Source organism: Hyposmocoma kahamanoa, unplaced genomic scaffold, assembly GCF_003589595.1.
Source record: "Hyposmocoma kahamanoa isolate Upper Pololo Valley unplaced genomic scaffold, ASM358959v1 63, whole genome shotgun sequence".
Taxonomy (NCBI): Eukaryota; Metazoa; Arthropoda; class Insecta; order Lepidoptera; family Cosmopterigidae; genus Hyposmocoma; species Hyposmocoma kahamanoa.
In genome coordinates, this window is record NW_020653851.1 from 11,382,486 (window position 1) to 11,400,785 (window position 18,300).

General features: G+C 35.3%; 1 protein-coding gene across 1 annotated transcript; it reads right to left on the bottom strand.

Moving 5' to 3' along the window:
- Positions 1 to 2,161: 2,161 nt before the first annotated feature.
- On the bottom strand, positions 2,162 to 17,801 carry LOC113229967. The gene is made up of 6 exons (XM_026463664.1): positions 17,697 to 17,801; positions 3,510 to 3,621; positions 3,082 to 3,225; positions 2,885 to 2,940; positions 2,376 to 2,462; positions 2,162 to 2,166 (listed from the first exon to the last, which is right to left on the bottom strand). The coding sequence occupies exons 1-6, from the start codon at positions 17,779 to 17,781 to the stop codon at positions 2,162 to 2,164; spliced, it is 489 nt and encodes a 162-aa protein (XP_026319449.1). The 5' UTR covers positions 17,782 to 17,801.
- Positions 17,802 to 18,300: the final 499 nt, after the last annotated feature.

Below are 18,300 nucleotides of genomic sequence, written 5' to 3' on the forward strand. Positions count from 1 at the left end.
TTATCCGCGATTGAACCACAAATAACAGGTCACAAAATCAGTGTTGTCGTGGTGTTGATTCGAAAATTACATTTCGTTGCGTGAAAAGTTACATTTTTGTCTGCAAAATTGTACATTATACAAAGTAAGTACGCTCAAGAATCATCAAGCTATAACCAGTAATTGATTTAATTTTGTTTGCGCCATCTCTGAGTTACTTTTTTGTCTGATTTGAGTGTGTTCGTAAACTATTTAGGATTTACAATAACAAATATTGTCGAATTTCCTCAAAAGTTGCCTACATATTAGTTACGAAAAATGTAAGAAGTGTAACCATTTGACAGCACTACACAATGTTCATTCGTTATTCTTGTCATGTTGTATGTAAAACTACATACCTTCGGAATATCACGTTTTCTGATAACAGTTTACAATAACTGTTATTAAAAAATCGCATAACAAATTCATAATTAATAAACAGCCGTTATTTCCATGTCTACTTGCCGTGGCTTTTGCAACGTTGAGACAATTATTAACGAAAGTTACAATAGTAGTAACATCGACTAGTATTTCTTAAGTTGGATTTGATTCTTAACTTCATAATTGTCAGAAAACTTTAGATAAAATTGTCTCACCGTTGGCGAAATCATGTTAAGTGTAAACGAGACTTGCAATTAAACGGAAAAATCAAATTTGTGCTACGTTTGGCACAAATTTGTTTAAGTAATTTATTTTGAACGTAAAATAAAATGCAAACAATGCATATCATTAATATCAAGTATTTAAAAGAAAATCGTATCTTCTTGGATAAATTATGCTAAATCGCAGTGATTCATTACTTTTGATGTGTTCTCGACTGTGCCTACTTTTGAACATGATTTAACTTTGTAAAACAAAGTCACGCGTACATATATTTTATATTAATGTTAATTATTAACATAACCTCAGAAAGAAATGTTGCTTAAATTAACTTTCCATGGTAAAAAATATAAATCCCATATAACTTATAACTTATATGGAAATACTAATGAAACCCTGTACCTGCGATTGATAGACGTCAACTTTTTTTACCTGTTCCAGGACTGTGTGGAACTTGGACATTGTTCTTTATAATGTACTTATTACATGAACTCTCTTGAATATATGTAATTGTGATAATATAAAACTGACCAACATGCATTTTTAGAGGTATGGTATGTATAAGCATTGTTATGCTTATAAATACCTCTAAAAATGCTCTACCTACCTGTAATACTACGGTAATGTCGGCTTCTAAATCTGAATGAAAGCTAAATAGCTCAGAGTAAAAAAATATTAGTTGTTTTGCTTTCTCGCCAACTTCAAAACACCAATTTCCTTTAGTAAACACGTTGCCACGCCATTGAAATCGTTCGTCTTTAGCTTGTCTTAGAGAGCTTCTAGTTAATCCGAGGCCTGTAACGTGTGTAAACGTATTTTCTAAAGTTTTCGTCAATTACACGTGACAGTGATATTGTTGTAAGAAGCTGATTGATACAAAATATTAGTAGCAGTTCGCACAGAGCTCTACTGCTCTTTGCGAAAGAGTGCGTCAAGGAAAGTACTGCGACCTTACTTATTTCTGCCGCCAATCAGTAACGTGAGCATTATTGCGTTTCAGTTTTAAACGATAAACGGTGCTGGTGAAATTACAGGCACATGAGGTGAGACTTGTGAATGTATATCTCTGGGTGACAGGCGCAGAGATAGTGCCCTTCAAATATTTGTGATATAAAGCTCTGAGCGGCAGTGTAACTGCTTTGGACAGGCGTGTCGCTTACCAACAGATGCACGACTTGTCCGACGCGCCACTTGATATCTTAAAAAAATTATGTATTTACCATCATCATACTGAGTGAGCCGGAAAGTGTTCGGGTAATGGAGAGGCATGACATGTGCAGTGATAACGTTGATGATCCAAGATTTGTACGGAAATATGTCTATCCATACAGCAGGTGGGTCGTTGAATGCAATTCTTTGAGATTCTTTGATGCATAATCCACTGCGGGCCGAGATACCCACCAGCTCAAACAAACCATTAGTGGCATGCAACACCAAAGGCGTTCCCGTTCGCATACTGCATCCCGTAGTGCAAAATATGTGCGTCGTTCCCGAGTCTACCTATAAACGAAACTAATTATAAATGAAGTGGCATACTCCTTGCTTAAACTGAAACCTGATTTATAAAGTATATACAGTACCACATTGAGAAATTTTCTGCACTCATATGCAGTATATAGTTGTAATGTTCTCTTGGCCATAGATTGCGTTCCAAAATCTTCAGGTACATCTGTTTGATTAGGTAATATTGTGAATTACAAGAGGAAGGATATCCTTTAAAGTAATACGTAGGTAATAAATTACACTATTTAACATACTTGACACGTAATCCACCATGAAAATTGCTTTTTTTTGCAGTGTTTTCCGCGCCATCAAATTTGGCAGACATAATGGCATCATGTAATCTGAAATCATAAGTATAATAGTAATTAGTGAATATGTAAAAAGGAATATTACAAAAACCTTACCCATTTGTGCCGCTTAGCGACAATGTGAGCCATATTGTGTTCCGGCTTTGAAGGGTGAGGGTGCTGGTGAAATTACAAGCACGTGGGACTTGCCAACTTACGTCTCAGAGTCACGGGTGCAGTGGCAGTGCTCTTCAGATTTTTGCGTATTGAAGCTCTGACTGGCATTGCAACTCCCATGAACAGGCACGTCGCTTACCACCAGACGCACGACTTGTTCGTCCCGGCACTTGGTATCATTAAAGACAAAAGTTTTCAAGCACCTTTCAAGGCTGCCTTATCAGGTTAATATGACAAGGTTATCTGTAATATTATATTACGAAATTACAATACATTAATAATAATGAGAAAAAACTTACCAGATCCTAAGGGACGTATAAATTTAACTAAAGCTATACTGTCTTTTACACGAATTCTGAAACAGATTTTTTTTCAAGGATATAGGATTCGTTTCGAAACTCAACTCATGGAGAATATTTACAGACTTGCCTGGAATTAGTTATAAATACTAAACATAAATGATCAAGATGCTGCAAAAAAATAGGTAAATACAAACGCGCGGTACTCAGGATGAGGAATTACAAAAGATATTGGCATAATCATATAAGCTCTAGGACACTTCAATCCCATTTTTGCTTGCTTTTGGCTCAATTTACAATCATCTTCATCTTGTTTATAATCACCGAACGTAACGTCACCTCTGTAAATAAAAATAAGACTAAGAATATAGAAACGTCAGAGTAAACTTTTAAAACTTTTGGGCATATAAAATTTGGTACGGTTTTGCATTGTCAATACTATGATAATGTCGCATTTTCAAAAGACAGTATTTCCAGAGTAATAGTGAAATGAGCACACAATCATATACCAATTATGAGCATCTAAAACTATAATTTTGATAATTCTCAAAGTTTTAAGTGTATAGCACGTTAAAAAATCCAGTTGCCGTAAATAATTCCAACGGAAGCTAACAGTCACACTTACAGTTTATGGTGTTTTGGTAGATTTATCAATGAATCAATTGTCCCAATAGCAAACTCTCTGTGAATTAAGACAACTCGAGGCGCTGTACTGGCGAACATAGTCTTTTTAGTCACTATAAAATTGAGAAGAAGAGTGTACTTTGAATATACACCAATAGCGCTGATAAATATTTAATTTAAATAAAATACAAAATAAATACAAATACATAATTTATAGTTATTTTCCATATTAACAATAGATTTTACACGATAATTAATCTAAGGACCATCGTACAGTTAAATTGAGGAAGACTGATGCTTAAACTAGTTTGGACCTGTACTATAGGTCACCAGGTATCAACCACGGCCCCAATGACACAATATTATGATGTTATTGACAACAGTAAGCGCCCAGTTACACGAGAAGAAAGTTATCGCGCGACTGCCGCGCGGCGATCGCCCAGTTACCACGCCTTCATGTACATTAATGGCGAATCTGAATCCTATTTATTATGCAACAACATTTAAATTCCTCTCAATGAAATTACCGCGCGGCCGCCGCGCGTGCCGCCGCGTAGACCAAATTCTAGCCAGGCTAGACCGCGTGTCCGGAACGCTCTTTTAAATTAAAACGTAAAAGCTATACAAATAGAGCGTATTTTGCCTTGACAGTTAGACGCGCGCGGTCGCTGCGCGGCGGCCGCCGCTAACCCCTGTTTGGCGACCGCGCGGCGGCCGCGCAGGGTGAGCGCGATGACATTCGTATCGAATAAATGCGCTATATGACGTTAAGGGTAAATAGGCAAGATGATATTGAAAACGCACTAATAACTACTAACGAACTTCAAATTAGCCAACGATCAGAAAAAACGGGCAGCTCAGTAAAAGTGTGACATATTACAAATAATTTGAACTATCTTTAACTTGAAATTATAATTTTATTTGTGTAATAAGGCATTGTTCACAATCCCAAATACTGAAAAGAAGGCCATATAGTTCTCGAGATTGTGAAGTCCGAATATCATTACTTTTAAGATTCATCAAAGACTCTGTGAATCCTTACTCTAGATTAGAGTACTTGAAATTTAACAAGGAGTCAGGTAATTGAGCATACGTGAAAGAACGGCTAGAAAACAGTCAATTGTGAAACTAGATTAAATTAAAAACTCTACCGCATGTTAAAACTGAAACCAAAACATAAGTTTATTTTTTCGTTTAATGACTAAACGAAAAAGTAAACTTATGGGAAATGGCCATTAAAGTTTCTGAAACGGTAATCGTTTGGATTTGACACTTAAGGCGGTCTCTGATTGCGGTGATTCCAATCTTGTAAATTTTAACGCTACCAAAATGCAGGCATGTCTATTCTCCACAAAACGGAGTCCCTTTACCTTATTTCGATTTTTCGTGATATATCCATGCCAATACGGCTATTGGCAATTTTTACGTGTTTATTCATAATAAAATTTGCCATATTTTGTTTCGAATTGAGATGATATGATAATAGTATTCATTCGTTCCCTTGGTATAAGAAAGCAACAAGTGATGATGAACAATACGTCAGAGGTGCTTTAATCACATGGAAATCATAAAAATAATACGAACTACATGACACAAATTATGTATGGGTAAATTTTTTGAACTCTCATATGTAAGCATAAAAAGTTGAGTCGTAGAATCTTTAAACTTCTCTGCTGAAAAAAAAACATTTTGTCATTTATCAGCAGCAGTAGAACGCCTTGTGAAAGAGTTCGTCCAGGGAAGTACTGCCACCTTAGCTATTTCTGTCGCCAAGCAGTAATGTGAGCATTACTGCGTTCCGGTTTTGAACGGTAAGGGTGCTGGTGAAATTACAGTTACATGGGACTTGTCAACTGATACTTAGAGTGACGTGTGCAGTAGGAGTGCCACTACAAGTGGCACTGCAACTGTCATGGACAGGCGTGTCGCTTTCTACCAGACGCACAACTTGTTCGTCTCGTCACTAGGTATCATAAAAAAGTATGAATGTGGCCTTATTACACCATGGGTGCAAATTACAGAGTTAATAATTCGTATCCACTATTCTTATAAAGCTGCGATATAAGCATTTAAAGAAATATATCGTTGTGTACTCGGAAATGTTTTTATAAATCACATACCATTAGATTGGAATGACGTAATATATTTACTTACTATTATTGCTTTCAATTGCCACCATTGTTACATATTTCTGTAGATGAATATCACGGAGCTTTAATTGACGTTGGCACCCATTTAGATTCAAATTCTATTATCGGCCAAACTGATTGAGCCAATTGTTCGTTGTTCTGAATTTATTTTTATCTGAATTTAGCCCCTTTTTTACATGAATGTTATTGGTGAGATAGTACATTTACTATGTTAATTTTGTACTGTTGGTGATTGCTTATAATATTAAAATAACTTTGTACCTAACAAAAAGCATTGAAGGCAAAAATCGACTCTATACATAGTGAATCACGTATAGTTAATACACGTTCATTCGGTGGGGTCATCGAAATGTCTGCACATTTACCAGCATAAAGAACTTTATTGATCTTGACATACCCATAATTATTATATTTTGAGTTTAGATTAGATTTAGATACCAACAAATGTTAAATATACGTCTCTTTATTCTATTTTGACGAACAAATCGTATGTAAGGGCGATTACACACGGCGACGTTCAGCAGCGATGCAAACGCGATGCAAACGCGATGCATACGCGATGAAGTCGCTAAACTATTCTAACTATAACCTCAATTATCCATCTAACTAACCATTCTAATCTTAGCCTCTAAATCAGTATGTGATTAAATCAGTATGTCGATCACACTATGCTATGCTATTTGGCTCGCTAGCCTAAGCCAGTTTCCGTAGCTCTCCGAATCGCTGCACGTGTAAATGAATGGTTAATACAGAGAGCAAATGCTTCTATATATAACAATTGCTGGAGAATAGGGCCAGAGTGTGCGAGATGGGTGGACCAGCGATTAGGTGCCTCAAAATGCTGGTTCCTCTTTAGAAGAACATCTTCGAATATTAATTTAGACTTGATCAATGATCAATTGAGGTCAATTGAGGTCATCATATCAGACATAATATGATGACCTCAATTGACCGGCCGGCCCAAGAGGGCGCGAAGTAGCTTCAAAAGATCATGCCACTTTTAAATAATTGTTTTATCTGAGCATAGATCCCCGATAAGCGGCTCCTACCTTGGTTTTCGTACTTCTCCTTGCTTGGTGAGGATTTTGAGAACAACACGAAACTCGATTTGCTCCATAATTGCAGTTTTCTTTCGGAATTACTTGTTTGTGAGACGCTATCTCGTAAACGAATGACGTCAAAGATCATGAGTATCTGATTAGTACCATATCAAACAAGTGCATTTATCTGCCTCTTGTCCTCCGAATTCAGCCGTCATTTGGACTTCCTTTCCGAAGTACACGCTTTTTATGACATTTTAATTTCAAATTCAGTTAAGCTGAGAAGACTCGTATGAAAGAATGTTACAGCTCTTATGGGATTCAAGTGCGACTCCTTGAAAGGACAAGTGTTCCTTTCGTCGAAATGAAATTACTTACCTTGGTTACGTAATTAATAAAACGGAATTTTAAAAAAGCCTGAATAAGTGTATTATTATTTACGCTCTGGGTCTTAATTAATTTAGCCGAATTGCAGTCTTTAAGAATTTCGTTCCAGGAGCGTATTTTCTATATAATTTCATAAAGATCTTTCTTTAAGTCTAAGTAGTTTTGAGCGATGGAATCTGAAAAAGCTTCTAAGGACATTATTGTGTTGAAATACATTATTACGGTAGACGCCTCTCTAATGTTTTGCTGCGATTTTATCCAGTGACATTATATGATAAAACGCGAGGTGGCGGCGGCGAGTCGTATTTTCAGAGTGAGATGATAATTGTCATTATGTATCTAAACGCATAATGAGATAATCTGAACCATTTTCTTTTTTAAGTAAAATTATACTCAAGTTTTTTTAATGAAAAGTATACCTAAGAAGAGTACCTGTCAAAAAGATAATCGATTTTTTTAAATACTCAGTTTCGTAAATATTTTACAGGACATGCGATTGGCACGAAGTCAGAGAAGTACGATTTTCGGGCAACGGTATATTAGAAGCCTCGACAAATCGTTTGCAACGTTATGTTGTGATTTTAGCTGCGTTTGACTACAAAATGTAACACTTATGAAGGGTCAGTAAGGTCGGTTTTTCGTGCGCGTGTATTGTTACCGTCATCATTGTAACGGAAAAAACCCAATTCCATGACTAGCACCACTTACCACCAATCGCGACCACCAGTGTAGAGCTCGCTGTTATTTAAACTTCGTAATAGATGAAGTCACCAGCCAGTCTCATCCAGTGACATAACGACATTTCAAACGGCACTATTTATCAATGCTATCGGTTACATGAAACGGGGGTGACAGTGAAGAGATAATGATGAAAGTTAAGTTAAAACGTTGTCGTAACTAGGTTACAATTAGAGTAATAATATGAAAATAGATAGCTCTGTTATCAATATATAGTTTTGTCACGTAGTGATTTTGGCGCCAAGTGATAAAGTTATATGGCTCAACGGCGCGTGTGTCATCTGCGTTAGGCTACGCCCGGCCCTTTTGCGATCGTACTTAGCTTCCAGCGTACCATTTTATAGGATCCATGCAGCGATTTATTTGGGTCCTATATATTTTGTGATTGCGGACATAAAAATAAAACCACAAACGCTGTGCTGATTATAAATTATACGAGTCATTTCACTTTACGACGTTCGGCATAAGTTAGTAGGCGATAATGGCTCGTGTTTTAAGCTCGAACAAGTTTTGGGAGTTTTGTAGGTTCAATGGTGTATTCACGTGAGACGCCACTTGTAAACCATTCGTTTAGTAATTAGTGAGCAAGGAAGGCAGAACAAAGGGTTATCAACTGAATCAGTGTCTTTCCCGCTGGTGTTATGGTTTATGCATACAGGAGCGATTATCAACACAATGAAAGAAGAAGGGGATGCTCGACTCACGAGACCTTCAATACGTGTCTCGTGTGCCCAGAAGCTTAAAAACGCAGCATTGGGCAGTTCTGCTGAACAGCTGCTCCAGGCGCAGGCTGCCAATCCTAACTCAGAATCTGGATATCCCTCGTTTTTGCGACTTCAACCAAAATTGTATTAAATGCAATATTTTTAAAGTATGATAAAGGTATAGTGCCGAATTTAAATATTTCTTGTATGGAAACATACGTATATTGTAGTTCTACTCATTCTAATAGAGGTGGGTAGATCATCGCCTTGAATAAAATAGAGCGTTACAGACACGGAAGAAAAAACAATGGAAGTGTCTTAAGCCTCATTTACTATTAGAACCGCTGTCGCCAATCCTCACATAATTATTTATAATTTGAAACACTATGAAATCTTGCTACTGATTGGTCGTAGTTTCAAATTTTAAAAGAATAACAAATTCTGTTGATATAATTTAAAGTTTACCCTGTTGGCATATCGTTGAAAGTTCTATTATTGCAAGTTAACATTTAGATTTTATATTGAAATTTTAATTAATGTGCTGCTATCTAGCGGTTATAAGCTAAACGACGACGAATTCGAGATGTTGCACAGTTCTCCAAAAAAGAAGCGACCATATTGCAGCGGCGTAAGGTTTACTTTAATTTCTTTTAACAAAAAAATGAGTGCAATAAACAGAAAATTGAAAATTTATTAAAATCATAGATTTAGTAGATAGGTACCTGTATATGATTATATTAAATCTATTATTAAAATATTACAAAAATATTGTAATATTTCTATTACAAAAATATTGTACTATTTTAAATCTCAAAGTGCGACTATCGCTTTTGCACTCCAAAGTAGCGAGGTAGTAAGAAAATTTTTCTTCGATTTTTGAGGTTTTGCGCGTGATAATTGACACGACCATAACTCTCCAAGCCAAAATAGCGAACTGAGCTCAAGTTTGCGGTACTCCGCGACTTCTACTGTATGTATTGTTATGTGATTATAGACTATACAGGCTGGTTTACTCGCTGCTTCATACGTACAACTGTACATATTCACTATTACGTATTTGTATGTCTACTACGACCACACTCGCATGTATCAATTCCTCCTAACGTTCCTCTACGATTCAACAATAAGGTACCATTTAATTATATATATACAAATAAAGACTTCGCTACAATAACCAAATGTTAGATCTGATAAGCATTCATATTACTTACTGTGAATATAATGTACAACACCCAGCCATGTGAATGTATGTACTGGAAGAATCCCGTCCCGAGTTCGCAAGTTAAAATTGTCATGGCAGATGGAAAAATCTCTCAACAAACCGACACCAACGTCACAGTAAATTACAACTACAAAAAAAATTTAAATAAGTCAAAAACCACAAAAAAATTAAAATGTATGAGGGCGGAAATTAATTTACAAACATGATGCAAAAAACCAATTTGCGTAGGCATGCATACTCAACAATGCAAAGTATACTGATACATAAAGTAAAAAAAAATGTTGTTGACATCCGTGGACAGGATGAAATACTATGTCGTAAATAAATGTATTTACAAACAATGCTGAAGTCGGAAAGATCGTTGGCAATTAACATCAATTCGAAGAACATAACCATGTGTGATTTTATTAGTGCGGGGCTTATAAAAAAAAATGCCGAGAAGGGAAATATTCGTTTTCGTCATGACTAAATCATGTCCATTTCGCGATATAGTACGCAAAATAATATTTATCAATAGTATTCAATATAGACGTCTCGAGAGAAAAGTTTTCGAATAATTGTTGAATTACAACGAACATCAGGATGTTTATCTTTCGTTTATAAAAAGGCAGAATATCGTTGCGTAAATATCAGAAAATTTTCCTCAATTACTGATACGCCGAATAAAGAGTCCATTAAACGTTAAGAGTACTAGAAGTGGATATTTGGTTATAATTTAGCAAAAATTTGTAGGAGCACTCGGTAGCGGCAGGCTGCCCAGAGCACACGTACTAAAAGTTTGTTGGAGAAGGCGTCCCGAGGAGAAATCTCCACGGAAGTCGGGCAGATTTATAGCGGCAGTTAACGTGACGCAGGTATTTTGCTCCAAGCAAGAGGAAAACTGACCAATAGTTCGACACATTTTTTCCTTTCTTGTTTTTCGACGGCGGTTAATGACAAAATGGTCTTAGGTAAATGTGAAAAGAAATGCACGAAAACACTTTTGGGGAAAATTACTGGACTTGTTTGGGCATTTGTTCTTTTATTTGAGCTTCTAATATTTCTCTGCATTTTTTGCTTTATTAGGCATGTTATACAACTATTGGTTTTGTCTCTATAATATTACCTACTTACACTTCAACAAGACACTAACTACCTATTTACATATACATATGTGTTATAATACGTGCTTAATAGATTAGGCGTGCGAACATTTTAGGAGCGGCTCATAGATATTCTATTAACAGCGTGGTGTAAGCGTTCACAGTAGAATGAAAATGCTCGTCTCCTGCTTGAAATGTCAGTCAGGTATGGCATGTTGATTTTACGTAGGTTTAGATGAATAAAATATCACGAAGTCGGTGTAACAACTGCCGTCAGATTGCGACACAACGTGGCGCTGATTTGAGATACAAATATAGTGCGGCAAAAGCTCGTTAACTCGAATCGCTGGGGATGAGGTGAAATGAGGTCTCAAGTTGTCGTAGTTGCGGCTTATTGAGAAAAACAGTATTGCACGTGTTTACTGTGTGATTTGCCCTTGGAAGAGAAAATAACACTAGTTAAATACGCTAGCTGTCAAAAACATCGAATAACTATCAAACGAGGATCGACTTCAAAGATAGAAATACCTAACTTAAGTGAATATTATGATAGGATATTGAAGCTATTAGTGCAAAAGTGGTGAAACCCATACTCAATTCTTGTTCTACAATGTTACTTTAAATGATACTAAAGTACGTCATCATTTTATATTTCGATGCTATTTTCCTATGTAAACTAATAATAAATTAATGTTCAAAAAAAAAAACACTTTATACTAATTATCTTTAGTTAGGTAAATATGGTTGTAGTAGTAGTAACATAGGTGTGGAGTAAATTTGTATATCACACAGGAGTCAACAATGGGACGAAGGGTGCGCCGCAATGAGTGCTCGTCACTCTTACATAAATCTCCAGAGTAGAGTGTGTACTTCATAGCTTGTAGCAGCTAAGCGTATAGTTGTGTCTTGGTAGGGGAGAATCGGTGGTTTCCATAATAGCTATACATGTGCACGTACGCTCGCACTTTACAATTGCAGTGTAGGTTTTTAAAAGACAACTTGGTGAAAGGAAGTTTCTATTAAAGATTTTAATAAAAATTATAAAAAGAAGGTCCTATAATCTTGTAATGTTAAATAACATTACTATTATGAATACATTAAAACACAAAAAGCCATATTTTACATCGAACAACCCAAAAAGTCTGTGGAGAGTCAATTATAGATTGTTTCTTCTTGTCCTTTATAAGCAGCAAGGAGACCGCGCAAACGTAAGAATTTTAATTAGGTTGCAACTATTGTAATGCAAGTTTTTCTATTACGTTTATCAAAATAATTACCAAATATTATGTTCAAAGTTATAATTTTATCAAAATAATTATTAAATATTAATCAAATATTATGCTTTTACATTGTATTCCCATGTGTGTTTTAGTATAATTTTCAATTATGGAAACAACGTAATTACCTAGAATTTGTTCTAAGACACATCTCCTGAGAAGGGGACACCCCCTTTTAATGTAAGCACCTACCTAATTATAACTCATCTCAGGTTGTTCGTTTTATTTACAATTACAATTTGTATTTCGATACCGTTGAACATCGTGTATAGATAAGGAGCACTATAAGTTTCCGGAATTAGCCACTTACATAAACAATATTTAAAACATAATTCCAACATTTGGAAATGGTACTCTTTGACTGTAGAATACAGTTTGTTTCATGTGACTGACACTTGTTTTTACAGTGTGGCGTCATTTTAGAAATTGGTTGTCTAACCTCATCATGGATTTAACTCGTGAAAATTTTTGTAGTATGATTTTCTACGACTTTAAGTGTAACTTAACAGCTCAGCGGACCTTTGCTCGGCTTCAAACTGCTTTTGGCGATAAAGCACCATACAAGATGACTATTTATAGCTGGTTTGCATTCAAACGCGGACGTGTGAATCTCAGTGACGAATTTGGTCATGGTCGCCCGTCCACTGCTGTGAACAACAAAAACATCGATGCTGTGCGCCGTATCATCAAAACAGACAGATATGTGGTATACCATGAGATTTCGGCATCTTTTGGCATAGGCATGAGTCAAATACAATCAATAATACTCAAACATTTGGGTGTGAAAAAGCTGTGCTCTCGGTGGATCCCACACAATTTGACTGAGGCTCAAAAAACGGATCGCGTCACTCGATGCAATGCCATGCTTACCAGATTCAACGAAGGGGCGTCAAATTTGGTGTGGGACATATTAACAAGTGACGAAATATGGATTAAAGCAGCAATCGAGCGTATGGGTCTTTCGTGATGAGCCGAAACCACGGAAGTCTGTGGCCGAAACCAACCAAAGTGTTGCGCGTGCAAAGTGCCTCTAAGTGGATGATTGCTTCTTTTTTTTTATAAAACTGGACACGTGGCTACTGTTGCTTTGGAGAATCGTTGTGCAGTGAATAGTGATTGGTACACGACCATTTGTTTGCCGGAAGTTATTGATAAACTCCGTAAAAATAACCGTAAACGCCGTATCATCGGTGCATGCCTCATGCGTATGCATACTTGCAATCAACAAATACTTGAACAATAATTATTCTACCTATATTTAGAATCGACTAATTGAATGAAATACGCGTCTTTATGCGTATCCCGTTCAATCAATCGATGTAGAGCGACATGAAGGAGGTTTCCATCATTAAATAGTTCTTGTGACGTTTTATTGGGTCCAAAAAATGTGGCACGCTTGGTTTTCATACAAATTGCGGTACTTGCGGCGTCTATCTAGATATACATATATCTGCGGTATCGATATGCGATTGGGGACATCATCATATTTATTTTGAGTTGCATTATTAATTCTCATTTGGAGGTATGCTATTGCATAGATATATTTTATTATTGAACAACAAGTAACAAATAAGTCCTTAAATTCATAAAACTATACATATGGAACGATTTTTTTTAAATATCTTAAGTTCAATTATTTAGTTATTTATTAAAGTAATTTGTTCACTTAACAAGTCAACATATTTTTACCGTTGCACTATTTAGGAACCTGCGTGATGAATTGTGCTTTAACATTTTATGTGATTAATAGCGAGTTTAAACTTTATAGTTTAATTAAACAAAATATTGATTTTTTTATAATACGTTGGTTTCAATAATATTATATACGTAAAAAAGTTGGCTCGCTCGAAAGTCCTAAAGAGATTTACGTGCTATATCATGTTGCTCTGCAGATAAATCCAATTATTTGTGTATGTTTACTTAATGCCAAGAAAAGATAAAGTAGCGTACTTACGATTTATTTTTTTAGAAAGAAAATAATGCTCTATTAATTTCAGTTATGCTAATGAATTTTATAGTTTTATTTTAAAGCAGAGTTTTTCCCAAGCCCCGTGCTGCTTTTGGATTACACTATGTATACCGCTATAATGTATCGCAATGATATTTTGGTTGCGATCAACGTGGTACTGCAAATCATTCTTGCAGCTCTTTAAGCACCCGGCAAAAAATTAAATTTTTTTTCATGCAGTAACTACCAATTGAAATACAAAATCAGAAATTCTTGTTTTTAAGAATTTTGTTTTATAATGTCGGGTATTTTAACGTAGCCTAATGTCAACATTGACATAAAGCTATGTAGCGATTCAGTCATAATGGTTTAGCAGATTGTTTTTGTACGCTGTATATTTCATCATTATCTCTAAATTATGTATACTTGCTAAAGTCCTGGAACGAGTTGTGTTCAATAAGCTTTATGAGTTTATTAAGTCAAGTTTTATACCGCAACAACATGGCTTTCTTCGAGGTAGCCCCACGGTCTCAAATTTAGGTGTTTCAATGAGTTTTTGACTTATAATAAGGACGAGGGTAATCAAATTGATACTGTGTATAATTATAGCAAGGCATTCGATCGTATAGATTATGGTATATACTATATAAAAGAAGGTTATGACCTTCTACTATCTAAATTATTAACTCTTGGTATACGTGGTGATCTGTTTAGATGGTTGACATCTTATTTTCTGTGTAGATCTCAGTTGGTGGTACTCTATGCTTTTTTGTGGGTTAATTCATCCTTCTGGTATTCTCTGAGGTTCATTATTAAGTCCCCTTTTATTTGTAATGTGTATAAAAGATATCGGATCGTGTTTTTTAAATTACAAATTTTTTATTCACGGATGACATCAAAATTTTTAAAGTTGTTAATAATACCTCAGACGCGATTCTTTTACCAGGTTCTAGACAAACGGACAGCTAAAAACTCGATTTAAATATGTCAAAATGGTATTACATTAACTTTCTCGAAAGCGAAATGTTTTTAACTTTAACTAGAAAACAGAAAGATGTAATCTTATTAGAAACACCTCTGGATCAGATTTGAGAGTTATACATAAAGGTTATCGAATGGAGACCATGAACCGGAAGGCCTATGTTCAGCAGTAGACGTCTTCCGGCTTCCGGCCGGAAAATTCTTTATTGCACTTATGTTCGTAGTCAACTTGAGTATGCATCGCAAATTGGGAAATTCATGCTACGATACCTAACTCCAACAGTATTGAAAAAATACAGAAGAAATTTACTAGACTTTTAAGTTACAAATTTAAATTGTCCCATTTGGAGTACATTCCTTGTTGTGGAAAATTTATCTGTTACCTGTATATACGCGGATAATAATAACTGATGCCTGTTTTTTTGCTGTAGGTACATTGAATAGAATATGATTGATTGTACAGCTACTCAGTAATATTATACTCAAAGTTCCAGTTAGGACATTTCGTAAGTATAATTTGCTCCGTATTCCATTTAGTTGTACTAATTGTCAATTAATAGTTGTCTACCAAGATCATTAACATGATTTAACCAATTCAATAACGCCAGTAGCACAAACATTTTCTGCAACAGCGTTAAGAATATAAAAACTATTTGACTAATAACTCCTTATTAACTCCTTATTAACTCCTTATTAATCGACTGTTGTGTTTTCATGGACGAGTTAGTTTGTGTTTTTGTAATGTTATTTTCTTACGTTCATATTATGTGGAAGCTTTTATTTGGCATTTCATTAATCAGATTTAAATACACGTTGTAAAAGTCAATTGCCTCCGTAGGTGGTACGGTTCTCATGCTGGACTGCCACCCAGAGCTCCTGGGTTCGATTCCCGGGCCGAGAGAAATATTTGTATGGCCTACATTTATGTCTCTCGTGAGTTTGGGTGTAATTTGTGGTTGTCTTTGTGTGTATCCATGGCATCTGCGATACAGGGTTTTCCTAGTGTGGGGCTATGTTGAGTGTGTGCGTTATTATGTATTACGTGTGAGCTGTACACTCTTCACATAAATTAAAATAAATAAACCAAAAAAAATAGTTAAAAACTACTATAATTGGAGAGAAATGTGTATGTAGCTACATCAATTATATCAATCAATTAAGTGTTCTCGACTCCACCAAGACGAAAGGAAGACAAGACGTCTCGTTTCATTTTGATCTCCATTAGTTCAGAACTAATAAATGGTTCCTTTGAGTTTAATTTTAATCGTTATCTAATGCATAAAAATATTATATATATGTTATTTCTATGCATTTGATAACTATTAAAATTAAAGAAGCCGATGTAGCCTAATGGTTTAAACACGCCTCTGAAACAGAGACCGTGGGTTCGAATTCGGGCTCGCGTCTCTGAGTTTCTCGGAATTTATGTTAGAATTTAATTTTAAATTTTCGGTGAAGGAAAACATCGTGATGAAACCTGCATGTCGAAGAAGGTTCACAACCCTTGGAAAACGTGAGAAGTCTCCAACCCGCATTGGACCAATGTAGCGGGTTATGCCCTGAACCCTCGCTTAAAGCGATGCCCAACAGAGGGACGTATAAATTGGTCGATAATGATGATATCTTCGTTGGCAAAAATATAAATTTTGTATCGGTTCTATGAAATTTCCAAGTTTATATATATATTATATAAACTATATTATAACTATATAGTTTATATAATATATATATACCTTATAAACTATATAGTTTATATAATATATATACCTTATTTGGATATTTATACATTTATATTTTATATTTGGATACCTTGGAAAATAATCCACGCTAGTGCAGTAGCGCTGCCCTAGCGCGGAATATTTGATGTGGGTTTCTTGTTCAAAAAAAGGATAATAAGACTGGCAAATCATTTTTCTTTTTGAAAGACAAAATTTTTATTTGTATGAAATGAATGAGTCGAATGGTTCTCATTGCACATCGAGCTTCTGAAACATGACATTGACAATAAGGAATAGTAATGGTAATTTGAATTCTAAGTTGTGAAATTTTAAACAAATATTATATAAAGACCAACTTAAAACGAATAATGAATGGTACTAACAAATTTTCATAAAATAACCTAGACTTCTCTATTATACAAGATGGGTAGACTTGGTGAACTTTTGTTTATATTCTGTATAATCAATTAGGCAAACGAATTTACTTTTATATACATAATAATTATATAACATAGATTACGTATAGTGTATACAAAATGTCACATCCAAATATAATAAAGTCAATCTTAATGCAAATGAATCAAAAGCATTTACCACATCACGTCCTGTCGAGTACATTATTATATTCACGGAATGAGGTTTTAGTTAGCGAAAATCGTCTCCGCGCTTAGGCAGCGTGTTTACGTAAACAGGTGTAAAATGGATCGTTATGCGGCCCTATTACCATAATGTTTGTTGTCGAAATATTCGCTCGGCAAAACGGAATATGTAATGAGTGGGTCGAGTTAGCCTCGCAGATTTTACGCAATAATAGGGCTCGGTGTTCGTTTAACTAAGCCGAATAGGTGAGCCGGTAATTTTATGTAGTCATAAATTAAAATTATTTTTTTTTTGTGGGCGTATCATATCAAATGAAACGTGTATTGTGTTTTAAAGCGTACTTGGAGTAGTAGTAATGAAGAGAAATGGCTTGGGTATTCTTGCAGCGAGACAATATCGGTGATCCTGGCACGCGTCCAGCCCCATGCCGCTTAATGTGCCTCGCCGGCTCCAATCACGGCACTAACATTTATTTTCCTTTATATTCAATATCCTTATAGCACCTCCGAGCTACTGATATTTAGTGACTCCACAATGACAGCATAAAGACATATTTATTTCTGTTCCACAGTGTACTGCACGGTAGACTAGATTCTTTTAGAAATTAATGACAATAATTAAAGCGAACAGTATCTTGTACTTACTTAATTATTATTATTATTCGTTGGTTTGCCAATCTTTGGAAGTCAATCTTATGCTACTACTCTGTAGACGAAAATTGTTATTAAGTTTTCCAAAGAGAATAAAATTACGTAGCCGAAAATTTTCTTCAAATATTTTATAAATATTGGAACGTTAATGTTTTTGTAATCTTTATATTTTATTTTGTGAGTGAGTTTTCTTTAAGTAGTCACTGTATTTTGTATATAAATATCGTACAATATGGAACATGCCTGTCTGTAGATTACTTTACGTGAAAATGCGAATTACATCGAAATACGATTT